General features: G+C 43.2%; 1 protein-coding gene across 2 annotated transcripts in view; it reads right to left on the reverse strand.

The window, feature by feature from the left end:
* IL17RC (interleukin 17 receptor C) overlaps positions 1-21,970 on the reverse strand; it is a 208,340-nt gene that overhangs the window by 98,236 nt on the left and 88,134 nt on the right. For both annotated transcript variants that reach the window (XM_086939372.1, XM_086939371.1), the window contains 3 exons: positions 10,091-10,234; positions 5,927-6,051; positions 4,536-4,647 (listed from right to left, as the gene is read on the reverse strand). In XM_086939372.1, coding sequence (XP_086795498.1) covers positions 4,536-4,647; positions 5,927-6,051; positions 10,091-10,234 — 381 coding nt within the window. The remainder of the gene's footprint in view (positions 1-4,535; positions 4,648-5,926; positions 6,052-10,090; positions 10,235-21,970) is intronic.

Raw genomic sequence — 21,970 nt, forward strand, 5'->3', positions numbered from 1 at the left:
ATAGGGGTAGAACATTTGCGCTGCAATACTTCCTAGAATCTCTTCCGAAGGCTTTAATTGTCATGCACATTTTTCATTGCATTTGTGTGGTTTATTACAGATGTGTCAGAGGGTGGATGCAAGAATTAGTCAGTGGATGGATGAATGGATGCACGAGTGCAAAGGTGAGTGACAGCGTTCGTGTATAATGACTTATTGAGTGTCTAAACCCATTAATGGCTCAAAAGGCACTTACATTCAAACCGATTGGCATTGCCAATGCTTGTCCTGTTTATGTGTATGGTGCAGCAGGCGATCTCATTGCTTCCAGGGGAATGCTGACTTGGTGGGGGTTGTTCCACAGCAGCCTCTACCAGAGAGGAGGGGGTCTGTAGGTCAATCCATCAATCATTTGTAGAGCACCCTACTCACCCGTGAGGGTCTCAAGGCGCTAAGGGGTGGGGATGGGGGGTGGCGGCAGCTATAGGTCGAACAGCCAGGTCTTGAGGCATCTCCTGAAGGTCAACAGGTCCTGGGTGTGGTGCAGATGGGCAGGTAGGGTGTTCCATGTCTTTCGGGCGAGGTGGGAGAATGATCTGCCGCTGGTGGTCGTGCGGCGGATGCGTGGGACGGTGGCGAGGTCGGGGTGCAGAAGGTGAGTCATTTATTGAAGTATGCTGGTCCGATGTTGTGGAGTGCTTTGTGAGCATGGTTGAGGAGCTTGAAGGTGATCCTCTTGTTGACCGGGAGCCAGTGCAGGTCCCTCAGGTAGGCAGTGATGTGGCTGTGGTGGGGGAGTCCGAGGATGAGGCGTGCGGAGGCGTTCTGTATGTGTTGGAGTCGTTGCTGGAGTTTGGCCGCGGTTCCCGCATAGAGAGCGTTGCCATAGTCTAGCCTGCTGCTGACGAGTGCTTGAGTGACCGTTCTCCTGGTTTCGGTGGGAATCCATCTGTAGATCTTGCAGAGCATTCAGAGGGTTTTGAAGCAGGAGAAGGAGACAGTGTTCACTTGCTGGGTCATAGAGAATGTTGAGTCCAGAATGAACACCAGATTGCATGCGTAGTTTGTGGGTGTCGGGGCAGCTCTCAGCGAAGTGTGTTGTAGTGGATGTTGAGGCGACGAGAAGCATGCTTGTTCTTGAGTGAGAAAGCTCAGATGGTGAATGCTGTCACATACCTCAATTTGGAGTGATTGCAGAATAAACAGTGGATTGTACTACTGAATATAAAACATAAAAATATTGTAATATGAAAATATTGTGGAGAAAATATTTAGTACCAAAATATTGAAAGGTAAGTACATGTAGAGTAAGTATAGATTTACTATTCCTAACTCCACCTCAATGTACCTTGAACATTTATTTATACATTATAAAGGTACAAATATGTGGAGTTAAGTATGGAAAATCTATACCTACTCATGTTTTGATATTTCAATTTAGATCTTTTGCCCTTGATATTTCTATACCACAATTTTCTGTCTTTGGCATACAGTGGTCATTTTCTTGTTGCCTTGATCAGTCAGTTTAAAAGCACTGGGCAAGTGAAAGAGAGAGAGTGCAGAAGGGCATCTCTAAATATTAAATGGGAGTGTGCGGGTTGCAAAACACACACATTGAATGTGGGTGTGAGAACGGTGAGTAAAAAAAGTACTTGAGACCCTGATGTTTTTTATGCAGCCTTCATTTATTGAAATGTCATTAAATAGTTAGGGCCCGATTCACAGAACTAACTTAAGACAAAATCCTAAACTTACTACTTTTGGTATTCACAGAAGGCATTTAGTATTAGTAAAGCTAGCATTTTGTCTTAAGTTTGACTCAAGTCTGTCTTAAGTTTGTCTAAGACACACTTAAGACAGACTTCAGACAGACTTAAGACAAAATCCTAACTTCTGTGAATACCAAAAGTAGTAAGTTTAGGATTTTGTCTTAAGTTAGTTCTGTGAATCAGGCCCTTAATGATTTAAGTTCCTCCATAAATATTGAATCGGGCTTTGACATGTCTGAGAGAAGCCATCGAAGGAATGGGTCTTGATTCCCGGTAGTGTCTGAAAAGTGTTTTGCTAGTGGCATTTTATTTCTATTCCTCCTCAGTCTGTCCATAGCTGGTCAGGGTTTGCTAATGTCTGGAAATCTTTGACCTTCATTAAAAATGCTAAAAGTGATCTTGAACTCCACCAGCTTCTGTATTTTGTGCTACCCAATCACATATCAGCACACACCCGCTTACAAATAGCCTCTTTCCGCCCATGCGCTCTCCGCGTGCACACATGTCTGCCCCGCTGACCATGGGAAACTCACAAGTGTCCAAAGCCAAGGCTTTTGAATATTTCAATGGCTGATGCCACCAGGGGAATTTTTACTGTATATTTGTGCCAATGTTGGTATTGATAGTTATGGAAACACTATTAATTACTTTAGTCATTTTTTCAAACTACACCTTGATCGTCCCTTCCAAAGAACAAGACTCGGTGCTGTATCTACAAGGTCTATGTATAAGTGTCCAGGCCTGGGCGTAGTTTGCAGAGTTTTGCTACGCGGAACTCCGCAAAGTTACCAAAAAAAAGTTTCGCGAGTGGCGGAGTGCAGTGCGAACTGCAGTTTGTGCTGGTATTTTTGCCACTCGGTAGGAATTTTACCCGAGCAGCAGCTGGCGCTCGCATACTTTCTGTTTGCCATCACGAACTTACTGTTCGCGATCGTGAGCGGGGGAAAAAACTCTGTTGCACATCGTGAAGAGGAGTTTTCTGCACTACGGGAGCTCTGCAGAGTGCAGAAAACTCTACAAACTCTGCAAACGGATCGAAGTTCACAGCCCAGGCCTAACTGTCTACATTCAAAGAAGTAGTTAATGACCCTCAACCACTGGAGCACACTTCCTACAAAAAAGTCATTCTCCAAGGAAAGGACACTGGAGCAAAACAGTAGGTGACCTGACACACTTCCTAACACCCAATCTTAGTTTCTTTCTCAACCAGTATCACATCCAAGCAGTGTGGAGGTGCAGAAACTGGAGGAAAGGTCAGACACCCAAATAGGGCAAATGCCTCCAATATTCCTCTACCATTAAAATCACGGGGTGACTTAAACAGAGCCCCGCCCACCTGAACCCCATGCTCCTGCAATGACACCTTCCATCATACGGTGACCAGTGGTGACGCTGTCCCCCAACTCCTCCATGATTCGACCAGGCCCTGCAGGCAGACTCAAAATTGGGGCTATTGTCTCAAGTCCAGCAATCTGCACTCAAGCTACAAAAAAGAACATGCTTTCACGTGCTTGCTACGCTTTTCTTAAATTGCCTCCTCTCCCCGCATTACTGGACTTGGGTTCGACTGACCTGCCTTCTTGTCCGTGCTTTGTCGTTTCGTCTTTCTTCCCCTCTTTTCTTTCTGCCCTTCTTCACTTCACTTTCCTCTTTCTCTAGCTTATTTTCTTACTCCTCTCTTTCTTTTCTCCTTTTCCTATAAATTTGAATTGTTTGTTTTTGGTGCATTCATTGCAATCAACATTTCTATCTGAATATGGGTCCATGCTTGGAGTGCATGCCACTGTTATTTTTCAGTATTTATGCCAATAAAAATAATTGCCATGCAAAAAAATGGCCCTAAAAGTTCCATAATTCACAATTTTTCCAATAAAGTTCTCCATGTATTTAACCTGATGACCAACCCGATGTCTCCCCAACAGATGGGGCACCAGTGCCCTCACAGTAAGAATCACATTCAGGACACTAAGGGGGACATGCATCAAGGTAGGCAATTGTGATTCATTAATTGTGATTATTATGGAATCGCAATTATGGAATCGCAATCGCCTATGCATGTAGGTTTCCCTAAAATATTAGCGATTCCTACGTATGCCCTAATTGCGAATAGCAAATTGCAATTAGCAATTAAGGAAGAGCTTCCCATTGATTCCTATGTGCCTAGAGGGCCATAGAAATGAAGTCGAATTGCATGCACAAATTGCGAGTACCCAACAGGTACTCGCAAAGTGCGCATGCAATTTCAAGGGTGCAAGGGGGCCAAAAGGCCACCCTGATGCACCCCCGAAATTGGCATGTGTGCACATGTGGCTCACACCTGTGCCCCTGCGCCATATGGCACTTTGTCAAATGCACTTTTGTGCACTTTTCAAAGTTTTTGCAAATTACCATCAACTTTCAGTTGATGGTAATCAGTGTTTCCTAAATGCGAAGTTGCATTTAGGAAAAGCTTGTGCATCCCAAATAGGAAATCACATTTTGTGATTCCCTAAATGCATTCGCAATTTAGGTAATCTCAAATTTTGCGATTACCTATTTTGCGAATTTACATATGGGTTGATGCATCCCAAATGCCAAAATAACGGTCGCAAAGGGGCCCATTCTGCGAATCGGCCAGTTTGCGAGCGGTATTTTAGTTGATGCATGTGCCCCTAAGACATTCAGATCTTCACAATGTGCGTATATTTGATGTCATGTATCATAATTACCACTAAATTAAAGTCCCTATGACTACATCTTATCTTAATGTCTGCCTTCAGGTGCCTGGCACTGCGGCGCGATGCTCACCTGGCACCGCGTGGGTGTGGCTCAGCACCTCACTGTAGAGGGGGGCTGTGTAGGCTTTGATGGTCACCGAAGATTTGGGAGAGGCGGAGAAGCAGTCAAACGTCACAGTGCCCTAGGAAGAAGCAGAAAAGGAGCCCTGTGAGATGCAGGAAGGAAATGTGGCACAACAACGCCTACTCCTGCCATGGAAGAGAGGGCAGGCACTTACCTTGAGTGCCTACTCTAGAAACACATACCATACAGTGATACTGACAGACAGTGTAAGACTCAACTGTTCTCAGTGAGATGCCTGTAACACTCTGTGCCAAGGCAGGGGTGTTACAGAGCGTGGTGATGTCACAGGAGGTGTGCCAAAGATGAGCTCGCCTAGCACCAGGTATCACAGCTATATCTGATCTCAGAGCAAGCTAGCTATTACAGGCTGCCTTTGAAGTAAGTGCTGGCTAGATGCTAGTTATTACAAGCTACCTCTGATGTAAGACCTGGCTAGATGCTAGTTATTGCAAGCTACCTTTGATGTAAGAGCTGGCTGGATGCTAGGTATTACAAGTTACCTTTGATGTAAGAGCTGGCCAGATACTAGTTATTACAGGCTACCTCTAACGTCAGAGCTTGCCAGGTACTAGTTATTACAAGCTACATCTGATGTAAGAGCTGGCCAGATACTAGCTATTACAAGCTACCTCTGATGACAGAGCAGGCCAGATACTAGATATTACAAGCTACATCTGACGTGAAAGCTGGCCAGATACTAGCTATCACAGGCTACCTCCAATGTAAGAGCTGGCTAGATGCTAGTTATTACAGGCTACCTCTGATGACAGAGCTGGCTAGGCACTAATTATAAAAGGCTAGCTCTGATGACAGAGCAGGCCAGATACTAGTTATTACAGGCTACCTCTAACGTCAGAGCTTGCCAGGTACTAGTTATTACAGGCTATCTCTGATGGCTCAACTGAACTGGCCCGATACTGGTTATTTGTTACAAGCTACCTCTGATGTTGAACTGGCCAGGTACTAATTACTACAGCCTACCTCTAACGTTTGAACTGGCCAGATATTAGTTACTACAGGCTACCGCTAACGTCTAAACTGTTCGGATACTAGCTACTAGAGCCCACCACTAACGTCTAAACTGGCCAGGAACTGGTTATTATAGACTACCCCGGTGTCAGAACTGGGTTGACTTAAGTTACTTCAGGCAAAGTCGTGGTTCAGATTGAGACTGTTCTATGACATAAAGTTTGTGAGTTTATTTAAAAGGGTTTCATGTATTCTACAGAGAGTGGTGTGAAGTGTGAGGTTGCAGATAGATTAGATAAGGCAGGTAAAACCAGTTTATTTTAATGTGTGATTCAGAGTGATAACAGTGATCTCCATCACCCACTTACCTTCACCTGCAAGTCAGGGCTCTCCTGTGCGAAGGACCAGGGTACCCTCACTTCCACCTCCACACACTCCTCCGAGTAAAAATACAAACACGCCAGAAATAGGCTGGTCGGCATGTATCGGGAGCCTGCAAGCAGAGAGCACACAAAGGGGTGAGTGCAGAGGTAAGGCATCTGTCAGTCAGGGGGCAGAGTGGCAGACCACCGTGGAGCACAGTGAAGAGCTGCCTGTGCGCAAAGCGGTAAAACAAAATTTAAACAAGCATTGGCAAAGCCAATACGTCTGTCCCTGGAAATTGTAAAATAGTTTTTGGTTCTTCTTTTTTATTACAAGAAGAAGCAATATACCAGAAGGAACGGTCCAAAAATATTATAATAAAGAAGTGGGCTAGCAGCCTAAACTCACATGTCCTGGCACAATGACAATACCAGTGTGTGTGTGTATGTGTGAATGTGTGAGTGCGTGTGTGTGAGTGTGTGTGAGTGTGTGTGTGTGTGAGTGTGTGTGTGTGTGAATGGGTGAGTGTGTGTGTGTGAGTGTGTGTGTGTGTGAGTGTGTGTGTGTGAATGGGTGAGTGGGTGTGTGTGAGTGTGTGTGTGTGAGTGGGTGTGTGTGAGTGTGTGTGCGTGAGTGTGTGTGTGTGTGTGTGTGTGTGTGTGGGTGAGTGTGTGTGTGTATATATATATATATATAAATGTATCACTACTATGAGTTTTATAAAAAATTATGATGGTGGCGGATCAGAACTTTTTCTAATAAGGTGTAACGACTCCTGGACAAAGTGCATTAAATTGACGCCTCATTGGGAAGTGGACGACGTGTGTGATCATCAGGTTGACTCACAATTCTACTACTTTAAAATGAGTGCAAATGCAGCAGTAAGCACCAAAATTCACATGCACCACTGCATCTCCTCGTAAGAAGGAGAACATAATGACAATGATGCAGTAAAACATGTGGTAAGTTCTGTCCTGAGTTTTATCTTTCACTGCACTGTGAATCTGGCATTCATTAATTTTGCGCATTTTACTGTCTTTTCCTGGCGTGGATCAGATTTAAACATGGAAAAAATATCTGTGAATTTGGCCCAGTGTATTTTGTGCAGTTCTGGCACCAACACCTCCAGGACAGTCCATTGCTGTCTCCTCGAGGCTAAGATAAATCCCAAAGCCAGACAAAAACAAGCATCTGCAATGCAATAGGTCTCGCATTTACGCAAGTTTGATCTACTGGCATTATAAATGGCAATGCCTTTTATTTATGTTTTGGTTTTTAAAACACAAATAAAAGGCATTGTCATTTACAATGCCATCGCTTAAACTCTTACAAATGCGAGACCTATTGCATTCCAAATGCTTGAAGGCATTGCTGAGTTGCCCCTTCTGTCTCCCTTGGCCCCTGAAGAGCTCCCCATTTGCTATGAGTTAAATAAACAAGCCGGTGGGCACAACTGTGCTAGAGACACCCTCCTGCCCTCCTGCAGTAAGAGAAACTCATTAAAGAAAATAGTGCTTACAGACTAAAGAAGAGGTAACATGGAACAGCTGAAGTAATAGGGTTAGTCCTCATGGGAGGTTACAAATGAAGACAAGGTAGGACTAGGGAGGGACTAACAAGCCTAATAGCGAATCAGAAGCCAGCATTTACAAAGGACAATGACACGAGCCAATGACAAATATGGGTGGAGAGTGGGCGGGGCTTCAAGTACATACTCCAATACAGCATGGCTTGCAGAGCAGCGCATGCGCTGCCCAGGCTCGACCTAAAAAGGCTTGATCTATAGCCTCCAGTGGCTCTGAACTTGGGTACTTTTAAACCATCATCTTAAGACTTACGATTGCCAAGCTATCACAGCTGCAAGTTTTGGTGTCATTCTAACAGTAGCCGAGGGTGCTCAATTGAACTAGAGTGAATGTTTCCAGTGAGTGACTCCTGGTCTTGAGGGAGGTCCTGGTTCTGTGGACAGTGCTTAATTTGTAAACAAAAGAGCACTGATTCTCAAAATGCTCTTTAGAAGTGCACGGCCAGTGCAATTAAACATCAGCGCTCCGAATACGAAGGCTGGTAGTTTTAAATCCTCCTAATGACTTGGGGATTCAACTATCAGACACTCACTGCCCCTTTATCTCACTCCTGCAGGTTCCTGTGTTTTTCGTTTGTGACGTTTTTTCCGCCTTTCTCTTCCTCCATCTTTGTGATTTGTGTGTTTTCCCTCTCCTGCTGTTGTAAATATCAGACACAGAAAAATAAGTGCTGGTCCCCAAAAAATAAATACTGGCGGTCCCCACTGGTTTAAACTAAACACTGGGGTAGGCCATTGACTGAAAATCAGACCCATGCTGAGACCAGTTGGAAATGGAGGATCACCTGCAGGGATCACCCACCCACAGAAATCACCCACAGGGATCACCCACCCGCAGAGATCACCCGCCGGGGTCATGCATGAAGCTCACTGAGATGATCATGACCAGAACAGGACCCAAGACACTGGTTCAATGAGATTCTGAAACGTTTTGTTTTAATGCTCCCTCATGCGAGAATTTGGGAGATATAAGCAAAGAGCAATCATAATTATAGAACGAAAATATACAGGAAGGAAGGGCTTGGAAAGTGCACCAAAGTGTAAATGAGGCTTCTTCGGATACAGGAGCCAGACTAAAACCCCTGTGGGTAGAAGGTAAAGCACAAAACAAGGGAACATTATAAAAAGAAAACATAAGCGCACAAACATGTTGAGGTTCTACTCAAAGCTTCTGTATGAAGCCATCTACCAACGTGGTGAGATGTGTATGACTGTTTCTAATCTGTCTTTGTCTTTCCCGCCTGGAGATGTGTCTTTGTGAACTGGAAACAAGACATCTTTCACAAAAGCTTGCTCAATGTGTCCCAGAGGCTACGTCAAAGAGCATCAACTTCAAAGAAGACCTCAGGAAGGCGACGTCTATGTCGCCACCAGAAACGGACACTATGGATCAGACGTGTCCCACTGAAGTAGCCACCGTGCAGCATCTGCAGCCCTGCGGTGTCGTGTGCTTTGGGAATACCTCCCCCATGCCTGCTGTTAAGGTGCTTTTTGAGCCACACCATCACCAATGCTCTGCCCATCACACTGCACCTGGCATAATACGCTGAGGAGTCCTCCCCTCTGCATGCCCTTTGACACCTAACCTCACTTCCTGTGCTGTTTCTCACCAGCCTTGTGTCCCGTGTGCACTACTGTGTGTGCTTCCATGGGGGGAAGTGTTACAGCTAAGTGGACGAGCACCGGTTAGTGATGGCCAACACGTATGAAGTGAGTAGTTGGTGGAGTACTACTACACTTCACTCCGTCGGACTCCCACTTAATAAAACAAAGACCTCATATGCTTTTGGTAAAATAACAAGTATCTCTGCCTTTACATGCTAAAATGCATATAGTCATTTCACAAAAGTGAAAATGAAAATTTAGCAAGCAGTGAGAGAGGTGATGATTTTAGGATCCTCCCTAACCTAGGGAGAGAACCAAGCAGATGCCTTGAAAATAAAGAGCTCATCTTGCTGAGCGATTCAGCGGTGATCCCATCCTCTTAGGACCACCCTAAGCACAGTTATGGGCAAAAATACAATCCCAACCACAGGCACTGCAAAGCATTATGGGACGAGATTAGCAGCGGGCAGTGAATATTATAGTATCCAATATCAAAATAATTCTACAAAGAGCTGCAGTTAAACTAGTCAGAGGAACAGAGTTTTCTCCTGAATTCTGTCTTTTAATGGAATGCGTAGAGTTCATTGCCCAGGGTTAGAAAGGAGTTCATGCGGAAAATGCACTGCATATGAGGTCGCACAAGGCAGACTGTACACCCTCTGCATCGAAGTCACCCATAACACTCAGGCTTCTAAGTTCTCAAATAAAGTGTGGGACACATTTTGGAGAAAATGTACGAGCAAAGATTGTCAATTTCAGAGATATGTGTATGCGCACAACCTTACTTCATGAACCTGGTTAAGAATTGAAGAACTAGGGGCGTGTTCTACTTAGAGGGCACTGTCCCTCATTGCACCCCCGTGGCACTGTATGTAATATGGACCCAGAGTGTTGTACACAGTAAGGCCTTGACCAATGAGCGAAGATCATGCACAAAAGGGGAGTGTCAGGGTGGAGGGAGAGGAGGTGGAATGCTCACCGTTATGGAGTGTATTCAAAAGGTGAGATGTTTGCGCTGTAAGGTCATTATACTCTTCTTCATACGCCTCCTCCAGTTCTTCAGTATAATCCTCCTCTTCAAAGTCACTCGAACTATAAGTAGCATAGTCACTGGTCTCCGCTCCTAAACAAAAGCATCAGAGAACATTGGTAAGGAAAGATGTCTTTTGCTGTCGATAGAACTTTGCAGCAGCGTTGACCCATCCCATGCAGAGCCATCGGAGTCTCCTCCTCGGCCCTGGTAGTGGTGTCAGGGGTGGGATTGTGTGTGAGTTCTACTCCTCAGGAGGCTGCCTATTGTCTCACCAGTGAAGCCTTTGGGGCTTCAATGACTCCTTGAAAAGGAATGACTTTCAATTCAGAATCTACAGATTGAGACGATGGCATGTGTCCTATTGCAGTTTATGTGGCTTTGATCTACAGATTGAGACGGTAGCATGTGTCCTATCACAGTTTATGTCTCTTTGATCAAAAGATTGAGACGGTAGCATGTGTCCTATCGCAGTTTATGTCTCTTTGATCTACAGATTGAGATGGTAGCATGTGTCCTATCGCAGTTTATGTCTCTTTGATCTACAGATTGAGACGGTAGCATGTGTCCATATTGCAGCTTACGTCTCTTTGATCTACGGATTGAGACGGTACCATGTGTCCTATCGCAGTTTACGTCTCTTTGATCTACAGATTGAGAAGGTAATATGTGTCCTATCGCAGTTTACGTCTCTTTGATCTACAGATTGAGACGGTAACATGTGTCCTATCTCAGTTTACGTCTCTTTGATCTACAGATTGAGGCGGTAACATGTGTCCTATCACAGTTCATCTCCTTTATCGACAGATGGAGACGGTAGCATGTGTCCTATCACAGTTCATCTCCTTTATCGACAGATTGAGACGGTAGCATGTGTCCTATCACAGTTCATCTCCTTTATCGACAGATTGAGACGGTAGCATGTGTCCTATCACAGTTTACGTCTCTTTGATCTACAAATTGAGAAGGTAACATGTGTCGTATCGCAGTTTACGTCTCTTTGATCTACAGATTGAGACGGTAGAATGTGTCCTATCGCAGTTTACGTCTCTTTGATCTACAGATTGAGACGGCAGCATGTGTCCTATCCCAGTTTACGTCTCTTTGATCTACAGATTGAGATGGCAGCATGTGTCCTATCTCAGTTTACGTCTCTTTGATCTACAGAGTGAGACGGTGTCCTGTGTCCTATCACAGCACATCTCCTTTATCGACAGATTGAGAAGGTAGCACATGTCCTATCACATTTCATCTCCTTTATCGACAGATTGAGACAGTAGCATGTGTCCTATCACATTTCATCTCCTTTATCGACAGATTGAGATGGTAGCATGTGTCCTATCGTAGTTTATCTCTCTTTGATCTACAGATTGAGATGGTTGCCTGTGTCCTATCGCAGTTTACGTCTCTTCGATCTACAGACGGTAGCATGTGTCCTATCGCAGTTTACGTCTCTTTGAACTACAGATTGAGACGGTAGCATGTGTTCTGTCGCAGTTTAAGTCTCTTTGATCTACAGATTAAGACGGTAGCATGTGTCCTATGGTAGTTTATATCTCTGATTGACTGATTGAGACGATAGCATGTGTCATATCACAGTTTACGTCTCTTTGATCTACAGATTGAGACGGTAGCATATGTCTTATTGCAGTTTACGTCTCTTTGATCTACAGATTGAGATGGTAGCATGTGTCCTAACGCAGTTTACGTCTATTTGATTTACAGATTTAGACGGTAGCATGTGTCCTATCGCAGTTTACGTCTCTTTGATCTACAGATTTAGACGGTAGCATGTTCTATCGCAGTTTACGTCTCTTTGATCTACAGATTGAGACGGTAGCATGTGTCCTATTGCAGTTTACGTCTCTTTGATCTACAGATTGAGACAGTAGCATGTGTCCTATGGTAGTTTATATCTCTGATTGACAGATTGAGATGGTAGCATGTGTCCTATCACAGTTTACGTCTCTTTGATCTACAGATTGAGACAGTAGCATGTGTCCTTTCGCAGTTTATGTCTCTTTGATCTACAGATTGAGACGGTAGTATGTGTCCTATCACAGTTTACGTCTCTTTGATCTAAAGATTGAGACGGTAACATGTGTTCTATCGCAGTTTTTGTCTCTTTGATCTACAGATTGAGACGGTACCATGTGTCCTATCGCAGTGTACGTCTCTTTGATCTACAGATTGAGACGGTAGCATGTGTCCTATTGCAGTTTACGTTTCTTTGATCTACAGATTGAGACAGTAGCATGTGTCCTATGGTAGTTTATCTCTCTGATTGACAGATTGAGACAGTAGCATGTGTCCTATCACAGATTACGTCTCTTTGATCTACAGATTGAGACAGTAGCATGTGTCCTATTGCAGTTTACGTCTCTTTGATCTACGGATTGAGACAGTACCATGTGTCCTATCGCAGTTTACGTCTCTTTGATCTACAGATTGAGACGGTAACATGTTTCCTAACGCAGGTTATGTCTCTTTGATCTATAGATTGAGACAGTAGCATGTGTCCTATCACAGTTTATCTCCTTTATCGACAGATTAAGCCGGTAGCATGTGTCCTATCACAGTTCATCTCCTTTATCGACAGATGGAGACGGTAGCATATGTCCTATCACAGTTCATCTCCTTTATCGACAGATTAAGACGGTAGCATGTGTCCTATCACAGTTCATCTCCTTTATCGACAGATTGAGATGGTAGCATGTGTCCTATCGCAATTTTTGTCTCTTTGATCTACAGATTGAGACGGAGCATAAGTCCTATTGCAGTTTACGTCTCTTTGATCTACAGATTGAGACGGTAGCATGGGTCCTATCCCAGTTTATGTCTCTTTGATCTACAGATTGAGACGGTGTCCTGTGTCCTATCACAGTTCATCTCCTTTATTGACAGATTGAGATGGTAGCATGTGCCCTATCACAGTTCATCTCCTTTATCGACAGATTGAGATGGTAGCATGTGTCCTATCGTAGTTTATCTCTCTTTGATTTACAAATTGAGATGGTAGCCTGTGTCCTATCGCAGTTTACGTCTCTTTGATCTACAGATTGAGACGGTAGCATGTGTTCTATCGCACTTTATGTCTCTTTGATCTACAGATTGAGACGGTAGCATGTGTCCTATCACAGTGTACGTCTCTTTGATCTACAGATTGAGACAGTAGCATGTTTCCTGTTGCAGTTTATGTCTCTTTGATCTACAGATTGAGACGGTAGCATGTGTCCTATCGCAGTGTACGTCTCTTTGATCTACAGATTGAGATGGTAGCATGTGTTCTATCACAGTTTATGTCTCTTTGATCTACAGATTGAGACAGTAGCATGTGTCCTATCACAGTTTCATCTCTTTGATCTACAAATTGAGAAGGTAACATGTGTCGTATCGCAGTTTACGTCTCTTTGATCTACAGATTGAGACGGTAGAATGTGTCCTATCGCAGTTTACATCTCTTTGATCTACAGACTGAGACGGCAGCATGTGTCCTATCCCAGTTTACGTCTCTTTGATCTACAGATTGAGATGGCAGCATGTGTCCTATCTCAGTTTACGTCTCTTTGATCTACAGATTGAGACGGTGTCCTGTGTCCTATCAGAGCACATCTCCTTTATCAACAGATTGAGACGGTGGCACGTGTCCTATCACAGTTCATCTCCTTTATCGACAGATTGAGACAGTAGCATGTGTCCTATCACAGTTCATCTCCTTTATCGACAGATTGAGATGGTAGCATGTGTCCTATCGTAGTTTATCTCTCTTTGATCTACAGATTGAGATGGTTGCCTGTGTTCTATCGCAGTTTACGTCTCTTTGATCTACAGATTGAGACGGTAGCTTGTGTCATACCGCAGTTTACGTCTCTTTGAACTACAGATTGAGACGGTAGCATGTGTTCTATCGCAGTTTACGTCTCTTTGATCTACAGATTAAGATGGTAGCATGTGTCCTATGGTAGTTTATATCTCTGATTGACAGATTGAGACGGTAGCATGTGTCATATCACAGTTTACGTCTCTTTGATCTACAGATTGAGACGGTAGCATGTGTCCTATTGCAGTTTACGTCTCTTTGATCTACAGATTTAGATGGTAGCATGTTCTATCGCAGTTTACGTCTCTTTGATCTACAGATTGAGACAGTAGCATGTGTCCTATTGTAGTTTACGTCTCTTTGATCTACAGATTGAGACAGTAGCATGTGTCCTATGGTAGTTTATATCTCTGATTGACAGATTGAGATGGTAGCATGTGTCCTATCACAGTTTACGTCTCTTTGATCTACAGATTGAGATGGTAGCATGTGTCCTTTCGCAGTTTATGTCTCTTTGCTCTACAGATTGAGACTGTAGTATGTGTCCTATCGCAGTGTACGTCTCTTTGATCTACAGATTGAGACGGTAACATGTGTTCTATCCCAGTTTATGTCTCTTTGATCTACAGATTGAGACTGTACCATGTGTCCTATCACAGTGTACATCTCTTTGATCTACAGATTGAGACGGTAGCATGTGTCCTATTGCAGTTTACGTCTCTTTGATCTACAGATTGAGACAGTAGCATGTGTCCTATGGTAGTTTATCTCTCCGATTGACAGATTGAGACAGTAGCATGTGTCCTATCACAGATTACGTCTCTTTGATCTACAGATTGAGACAGTTGCATGTGTCCTATTGCAGTTTACGTCTCTTTGATCTACAGATTGAGATGGTAGCATGTGTCCTAACGCAGTTTACGTCTATTTGATTTACAGATTTAGACGGTAGCATGTGTCCTATCGCAGTTTACGTCTCTTTGATCTACAGATTTAGACGGTAGCATGTTCTATCGCAGTTTACGTCTCTTTGATCTACAGATTGAGACGGTAGCATGTGTCCTATTGCAGTTTACGTCTCTTTGATCTACAGATTGAGACAGTAGCATGTGTCCTATGGTAGTTTATATCTCTGATTGACAGATTGAGATGGTAGCATGTGTCCTATCACAGTTTACGTCTCTTTGATCTACAGATTGAGACAGTAGCATGTGTCCTTTCGCAGTTTATGTCTCTTTGATATACAGATTGAGACGGTAGTATGTGTCCTATCACAGTTTACGTCTCTTTGATCTAAAGATTGAGACGGTAACATGTGTTCTATCGCAGTTTTTGTCTCTTTGATCTACAGATTGAGACAGTAGCATGTGTCCTATCGCAGTGTACGTCTCTTTGATGTACAGATTGAGACGGTAGCATGTGTCCTATTGCAGTTTACGTTTCTTTGATCTACAGATTGAGACAGTAGCATGTGTCCTATGGTAGTTTATCTCTCTGATTGACAGATTGAGACAGTAGCATGTGTCCTATCACAGATTACGTCTCTTTGATCTACAGATTGAGACAGTAGCATGTGTCCGATTGCAGTTTACGTCTCTTTGATCTACAGATTGAGACAGTACCATGTGTCCTATCGCAGTTTACGTCTCTTTGATCTACAGATTGAGACGGTAACATGTTTCCTAACGCAGGTTATGTCTCTTTGATCTATAGATTGAGACAGTAGCATGTGTCCTATCACAGTTTATCTCCTTTATCAACAGATTAAGCCGGTAGCATGTGTCCTATCACAGTTCATCTCCTTTATCGACAGATGGAGACGGTAGCATATATCCTATCACAGTTCATCTCCTTTATCGACAGATTAAGACGGTAGCATGTGTCCTATCACAGTTCATCTCCTTTATCGACAGATTGAGATGGTAGCATGTGTCCTATCGCAATTTTTGTCTCTTTGATCTACAGATTGAGACGGAGCATAAGTCCTATTGCAGTTTACGTCTCTTTGATCTACAGATTGAGACGGTAGCATGGGTCCTATCCCAGTTTATGTCTCTTTGATCTACAGATTGAGACTGTGTCCTGTGTCCTATCACAGTTCATCTCCTTTATTGACAGATTGAGATGGTAGCATGTGCCCTATCACAGTTCATCTCCTTTATCGACAGATTGAGATGGTAGCCTGTGTCCTATCGCAGTTTACGTTTCTTTGATCTACAGATTGAGAAGGTAGCATGTGTTCTATCGCACTTTATGTCTCTTTGATCTACAGATTGAGACAGTAGCATGTGTCCTATCGCAGTGTACGTCTCTTTGATCTACAGATTGAGACAGTAGCATGTTTCCTATTGCAGTTTATGTCTCTTTGATCTACAGATTGAGACGGTAGCATGTGTCCTATCGCAGTGTAGGTCTCTTTGATCTACAGATTGAGATGGTAGCATGTGTTCTATCACAGTTTATGTCTCTTTGATCTACAGATTGAGACAGTAGCATGTGTCCTATCACAGTTTCATCTCTTTGATCTACAAATTGAGAAGGTAACATGTGTCGTATCGCAGTTTACGTCTCTTTGATCTACAGATTGAGACGGTAGAATGTGTCCTATCGCAGTTTACGTCTCTTTGATCTACAGACTGAGACGGCAGCATGTGTCCTATCCCAGTTTACGTCTCTTTGGTCTACAGATTGAGATGGCAGCATGTGTCCTATCTCAGTTTACGTCTCTTTGATCTACAGATTGAGACGGTGTCCTGTGTCCTATCAGAGCACATCTCCTTTATCAACAGATTGAGACAGTAGCATGTGTCCTATCACAGTTCATCTCCTTTATCGACAGATTGAGACAGTAGCATGTGTCCTATCACAGGTTATCTCCTTTATCGACAGATTGAGATGGTAGCATGTGTCCTATCGTAGTTTATCTCTCTTTGATCTACAGATTGATATGGCTGCCTGTGTTCTATCGCAGTTTACCTCTCTTTGATCTACAGATTGAGATGGTAGCTTGTGTCATATCGCAGTTTACGTCTCTTTGAACTACAGATTGAGACGGTAGCATGTGTTCTATCGCAGTTTACGTCTCTTTGATCTACAGATTAAGACGGTAGCATGTGTCCTATGGTAGTTTATATCTCTGATTGACAGATTGAGACGGGAGCATGTGTCATATCACAGTTTACGTCTCTTTGAACTACAGATTGAGACGGTAGCATGTGTCCTATTGCAGTTTACGTCTCTTTGATCTACAGATTGAGATGGTAGCATGTGTCCTATCGCAGTTTACGTCTCTTTGATCTACAGATTTAGATGGTAGCATGTTCTATCGCAGTTTACGTCTCTTTGATCTACAGATTGAGACAGTAACATGTGTCCTATTGTAGTTTACGTCTCTTTGATCTACAGATTGAGACAGTAGCATGTGTCCTATGGTAGTTTATATCTCTGATTGACAGATTGAGATGGTAGCATGTGTCCTATCACAGTTTACGTCTCTTTGATCTACAGATTGAGATGGTAGCATGTGTCCTTTCGCAGTTTATGTCTCTTTGCTCTACAGATTGAGACGGTAGTATGTGTCCTATCGCAGTTTACGTCTCTTTGATCTACAGATTGAGACGGTAACATGTGTTCTATCCCAGTTTATGTCTCTTTGATCTACAGATTGAGACGGTACCATGTGTCCTATCACAGTGTACGTCTCTTTGATCTACAGATTGAGACGGTAGCATGTGTCCTATTGCAGTTTACGTCTCTTTGATCTACAGATTGAGATGGTAGCATGTGTCCTTTCGCAGTTTACGTCTCTTTGATCTACAGATTGAGATGGTAGCATGTGTCCTTTCGCAGTTTACGTCTCTTTGATCTACAGATTGAGACGGTAACATGTGCCCTAACGCAGGTTACGTCTCTTTGATCTACAGATGGAGACGGTAGCATGTGTCCTATCACAGTTTATCTCCTTTATCGACAGATTGAGCCGGTAGCATGTGTCCTATCACAGTTCATCTCCTTTATCGACAGATGGAGATGGTAGCATATGTCCTATCACAGTTAATCTCCTTTATCGACAGATTGAGACGGCAGCATGTGTACTATCACAGTTCATCTCCTTTATCGACAGATTGAGATGGTAGCATGTGTCCTATCGCAATTTTTGTCTCTTTGATCTACAGATTGAGACGGAGCATAAGTCCTATTGCAGTTTACGTCTCTATGATCTACAGATTGAGACGGTAGCATGGGTCCTATCCCAGTTTATGTCTCTTTGATCTACAGATTAAGACGGTGTCCTGTGTCCTATCACAGTTCATCTCCATTATCGACAGATTGAGATGGTAGCATGTGTCATATCACAGTTCATCTCCTTTTTCGACAGATTGAGATGGTAGCATGTGTCCTATCATAGTTTATCTCTCTTTGATTTACAGATTGAGATGGTAGCCTGTGTCCTATCGCAGTTGACGTCTCTTTGATCTACAGATTGAGACGGTAGCATGTGTTCTATCACAGTTTATGTCTCTTTGATCTACAGATTGAGACGGTAGCATGTGTCCTATCGCAGTGTACGTCTCTTTGATCTACAGATTGAGACGGTAGCATGTGTCCTATTGCAGTTTACGTCTCATTGATCTACAGATTGAGATGGTAGCATGTGTCCTAACGCAGTTTACGTCTCTTTGATTTACAGATTTAGACGGTAGCATGTGTCCTATTGCAGTTTACGTCTCTTTGATCTACAGATTGAGACGGTAGCATGTGTCCTATCGCAGTGTACGTCTCTTTGATATACAGATTTAGATGGTAGCATGTGTCCTATGGTAGTTTATCTCTCTGATTGACAGATTGAGATGGTAGCATGTGTCCTATCACAGTTTACGTCTCTTTGAACTACAGATTGAGACAGTAGCATGTGTCCTATTGCAGCTTACGTCTCTTTAATCTACAGATTGAGACGGTACCATGTGTCCTATCGCAGTTTACGTCTCTTTGTTCTACAGATTGAGACGGTAACATGTGCCCTATCGCAGGTTACGTTTTTTTGATCTACAGATTGAGACAGTAGCATGTGTCCTATAACAGTTCATCTCCTTTATCGACAGATGGAGACGGTAGCATGTGTCCTATCACAGTTCATCTCCTTTATCGACAGATAGAGACGGTAGCATGTGTCCTATCACAGTTTACGTCTCTTTGATCTACAAATTGAGATAGTAATGTGTCCTATCGCAGTTTATTTCTCTTTGATCTACAGATTGAGATGGTAGCCTGTGTCCTATCACAGTTTACGTCTCTTTGATCTACAGATTGAGACTGTAGCATGTGTCCTATCGCAGTTTACGTCTCTTTGATCTACAGATTGAGACGGTAGCATGTGTCCTATCGCAGTTTACGTCTCTTTTATCTACAGATTAAGACGGTAGCATGTGTCCTATGGTAGTTTATCTCTCTGATTGACAGATTGAGACGGTAGCATGTGTCCTATCCCAGTTTACGTCTCTATGATCTACAGATTGAGACAGTGTCCTGTGTCCTATCACAGCACATCTCCTTTATCGACAGATTGAGACGGTAGCACGTGTCCTATCACAGTTCATCTCCTTTATCGACAAATTGAGACAGTAGCATGTTTCCTATCACAGTTTCATCTCCTTTATCGACAGGTTGAGATGGTAGAATGTGTCCTATCGTAGTTTATCTCTCTTTGATCTACAGATTGAGATGGTAGCCTGTGTCCTATCGCAGTTTACGTCTCTTTGATCTACAGATTGAGACAGTAGCAGGTTTCCTATCGCAGTTTACGTCTCTTTGATCTACAGATTTAGACGTTAGCATGTGTCCTATGGTAGTTTATCTCTCTGATTGATAGATTGAGACAGTAGCATGTGTCCTATCACAGTTAACGTCTCTTTGATCTACAGATTTAGACGGTAGCATGTGTCCTATTGCAGTTTACGTCTCTTTGATCTACAGATTGAGACGGTACCATGTGTCCAGTCGCAGTTTACGTCTTTTTGATCTACAGATTGAGACGGTAGCATGTGTCCTATTACAGTTTACGTCTCTTTGATCTACAGATTGAGACGGTAGCATGTGTTCTATCACGGTTCATCCCCTTTATCAACAGTAGCATGTGTCCTATCACAGTTCATCTCCTTTATCGTCAGATTGAGACGGTAGCATGGGTCGTATCGCAGTTTACGTCTCTTTGATCTACAGATTGAGACAGTAGCATGTGTCCTATCGCAGTTTACGTCTCTTTGATCTACAGATTGAAACGGTAGCATGTGTCATGTCGCAGTTTACGTCTCTTTGATCTACAGATTGAGACCGTGTCCTGTGTCCTATCACAGTACATCTCCTTTATTGACAATTTGAGATGGTAGCATGTGTCCTATCACCGCTCATCTCCTTTATCGACAGATTGAGACAGTATCATGTGTCCTATCTCAGTTCATCTCCTTTATCGACAGATTGAGACGGTAACATGTGTCCTATCACAGTTCATCTCCACAGTTTGAGACGGTAGCATGTGTCCTATCCCAGTTCATCTCCTTTATCGACAATTTGCGTCGTTAGCATGTGTCCTATCACAGTTCATCTCCTTTATCAACAGATTGAGACGGTATCATGTGTCCTATCCCAGTTCATCTCCTTTATCGACAGATTGAGACGGTAGTATGTTTCCTATCACAGTTCATCTCCTTTATCGACAGATTGAGACGGTAGCATGGGTCCTATCGCAGTTTACGTCTCTTTGATCTACAGATTGAGATGGTAACATGTGTCCTATCACAGTTTCCGTCTCTTAGATCTACAGATTGAGACGGTAGCATGTGTCCTATCGCAGTTTAAGTCTCTTTGATCTACAGATTGAGACGGTAGCATGTGTCCTATCCCTGTTTACGTCTCTTTGATCTACAGATTGAGACGGTGTCCTGTGTCCTATCAAAGCACGTCTCCTTTATCAACAGATCGAGACGGTAGCACGTGTCCTATCACAGTTCATCTCCTTTATCGACAGATTGAGACGGTATCATGTGTCCTATCCCAGTTCATCTCCTTTATCGACAGATTGAGACGGTAGCATGTGTCCTATCACAGTTCATCTCCTTTATCAACAGATTGAGACGGTATCATGTGTCCTATCACAGTTCATCTCCTTTATCGACAATTTGAGACGGTAGCATGTGTTCTATCACAGTTCATATCCTTTATCGACAGATTGAGACGGTATCATGTGTCCTATCACAGTTCATCTCCTTTATCGACAGATTGAGACGGTAGCATGGGTCCTATCGCAGTTTACGTCTCTTTGATCTACAGATTGAGACAGTAGCATGTGCCCTATCGCAGTTTACGTCTCTTTGATCTACAGATTGAGACGGTAGCATGTGTCCTATCGCAGTTTATGTCTCTTTGATCTACAGATTGAGACCGTGTCCTGTGTGCTATCACAGTACATCTCCTTTATCAACAGATTGAGATGGTAGCATGTGTCCTATCACAGTTCATCTCCTTTATCGACAGATTGAGATGGTAGCTTGTGTCCTATCGTAGTTTATCTCTCTTTGAGCTACAGATTGAGATGGTAGCCTGTGTCCTATCTCAGTTTACGTCTCTTTGATCTACAGATTGAGACGGTAGCATGTGTTGTATCGCAGTTTACGTCTCTTTGATCTACAGATTGAGACGGTAGCATGTGTCCTATCACAGTTTACGCCTCTTTGATCCACAGATTGAGACAGTAGCATGTGTCCTATCGCAGTTTACGTCGCTTTGATCTACAGATTGAGACCGTGCCCTGTGTCCTATCACAGTACATCTCCTTTATCAACAGATTGAGACGGTAGCATGTGTCCTATCACAGTGCATCTCCTTTAGTGACAGATTGAGATGGTAGCTTGTGTCCTATCGTAGTTTATCTCTCTTTGAGCCACAGATTGAGATGGTAGCCTGTGTCCTATCTCAGTTTACGTCTCTTTGATCTACAGATTGAGATGGTAGCC

This window comes from Lissotriton vulgaris, chromosome 9 (assembly GCF_964263255.1).
Source record: "Lissotriton vulgaris chromosome 9, aLisVul1.2, whole genome shotgun sequence".
Classification (NCBI taxonomy): domain Eukaryota; kingdom Metazoa; phylum Chordata; class Amphibia; order Caudata; family Salamandridae; genus Lissotriton; species Lissotriton vulgaris.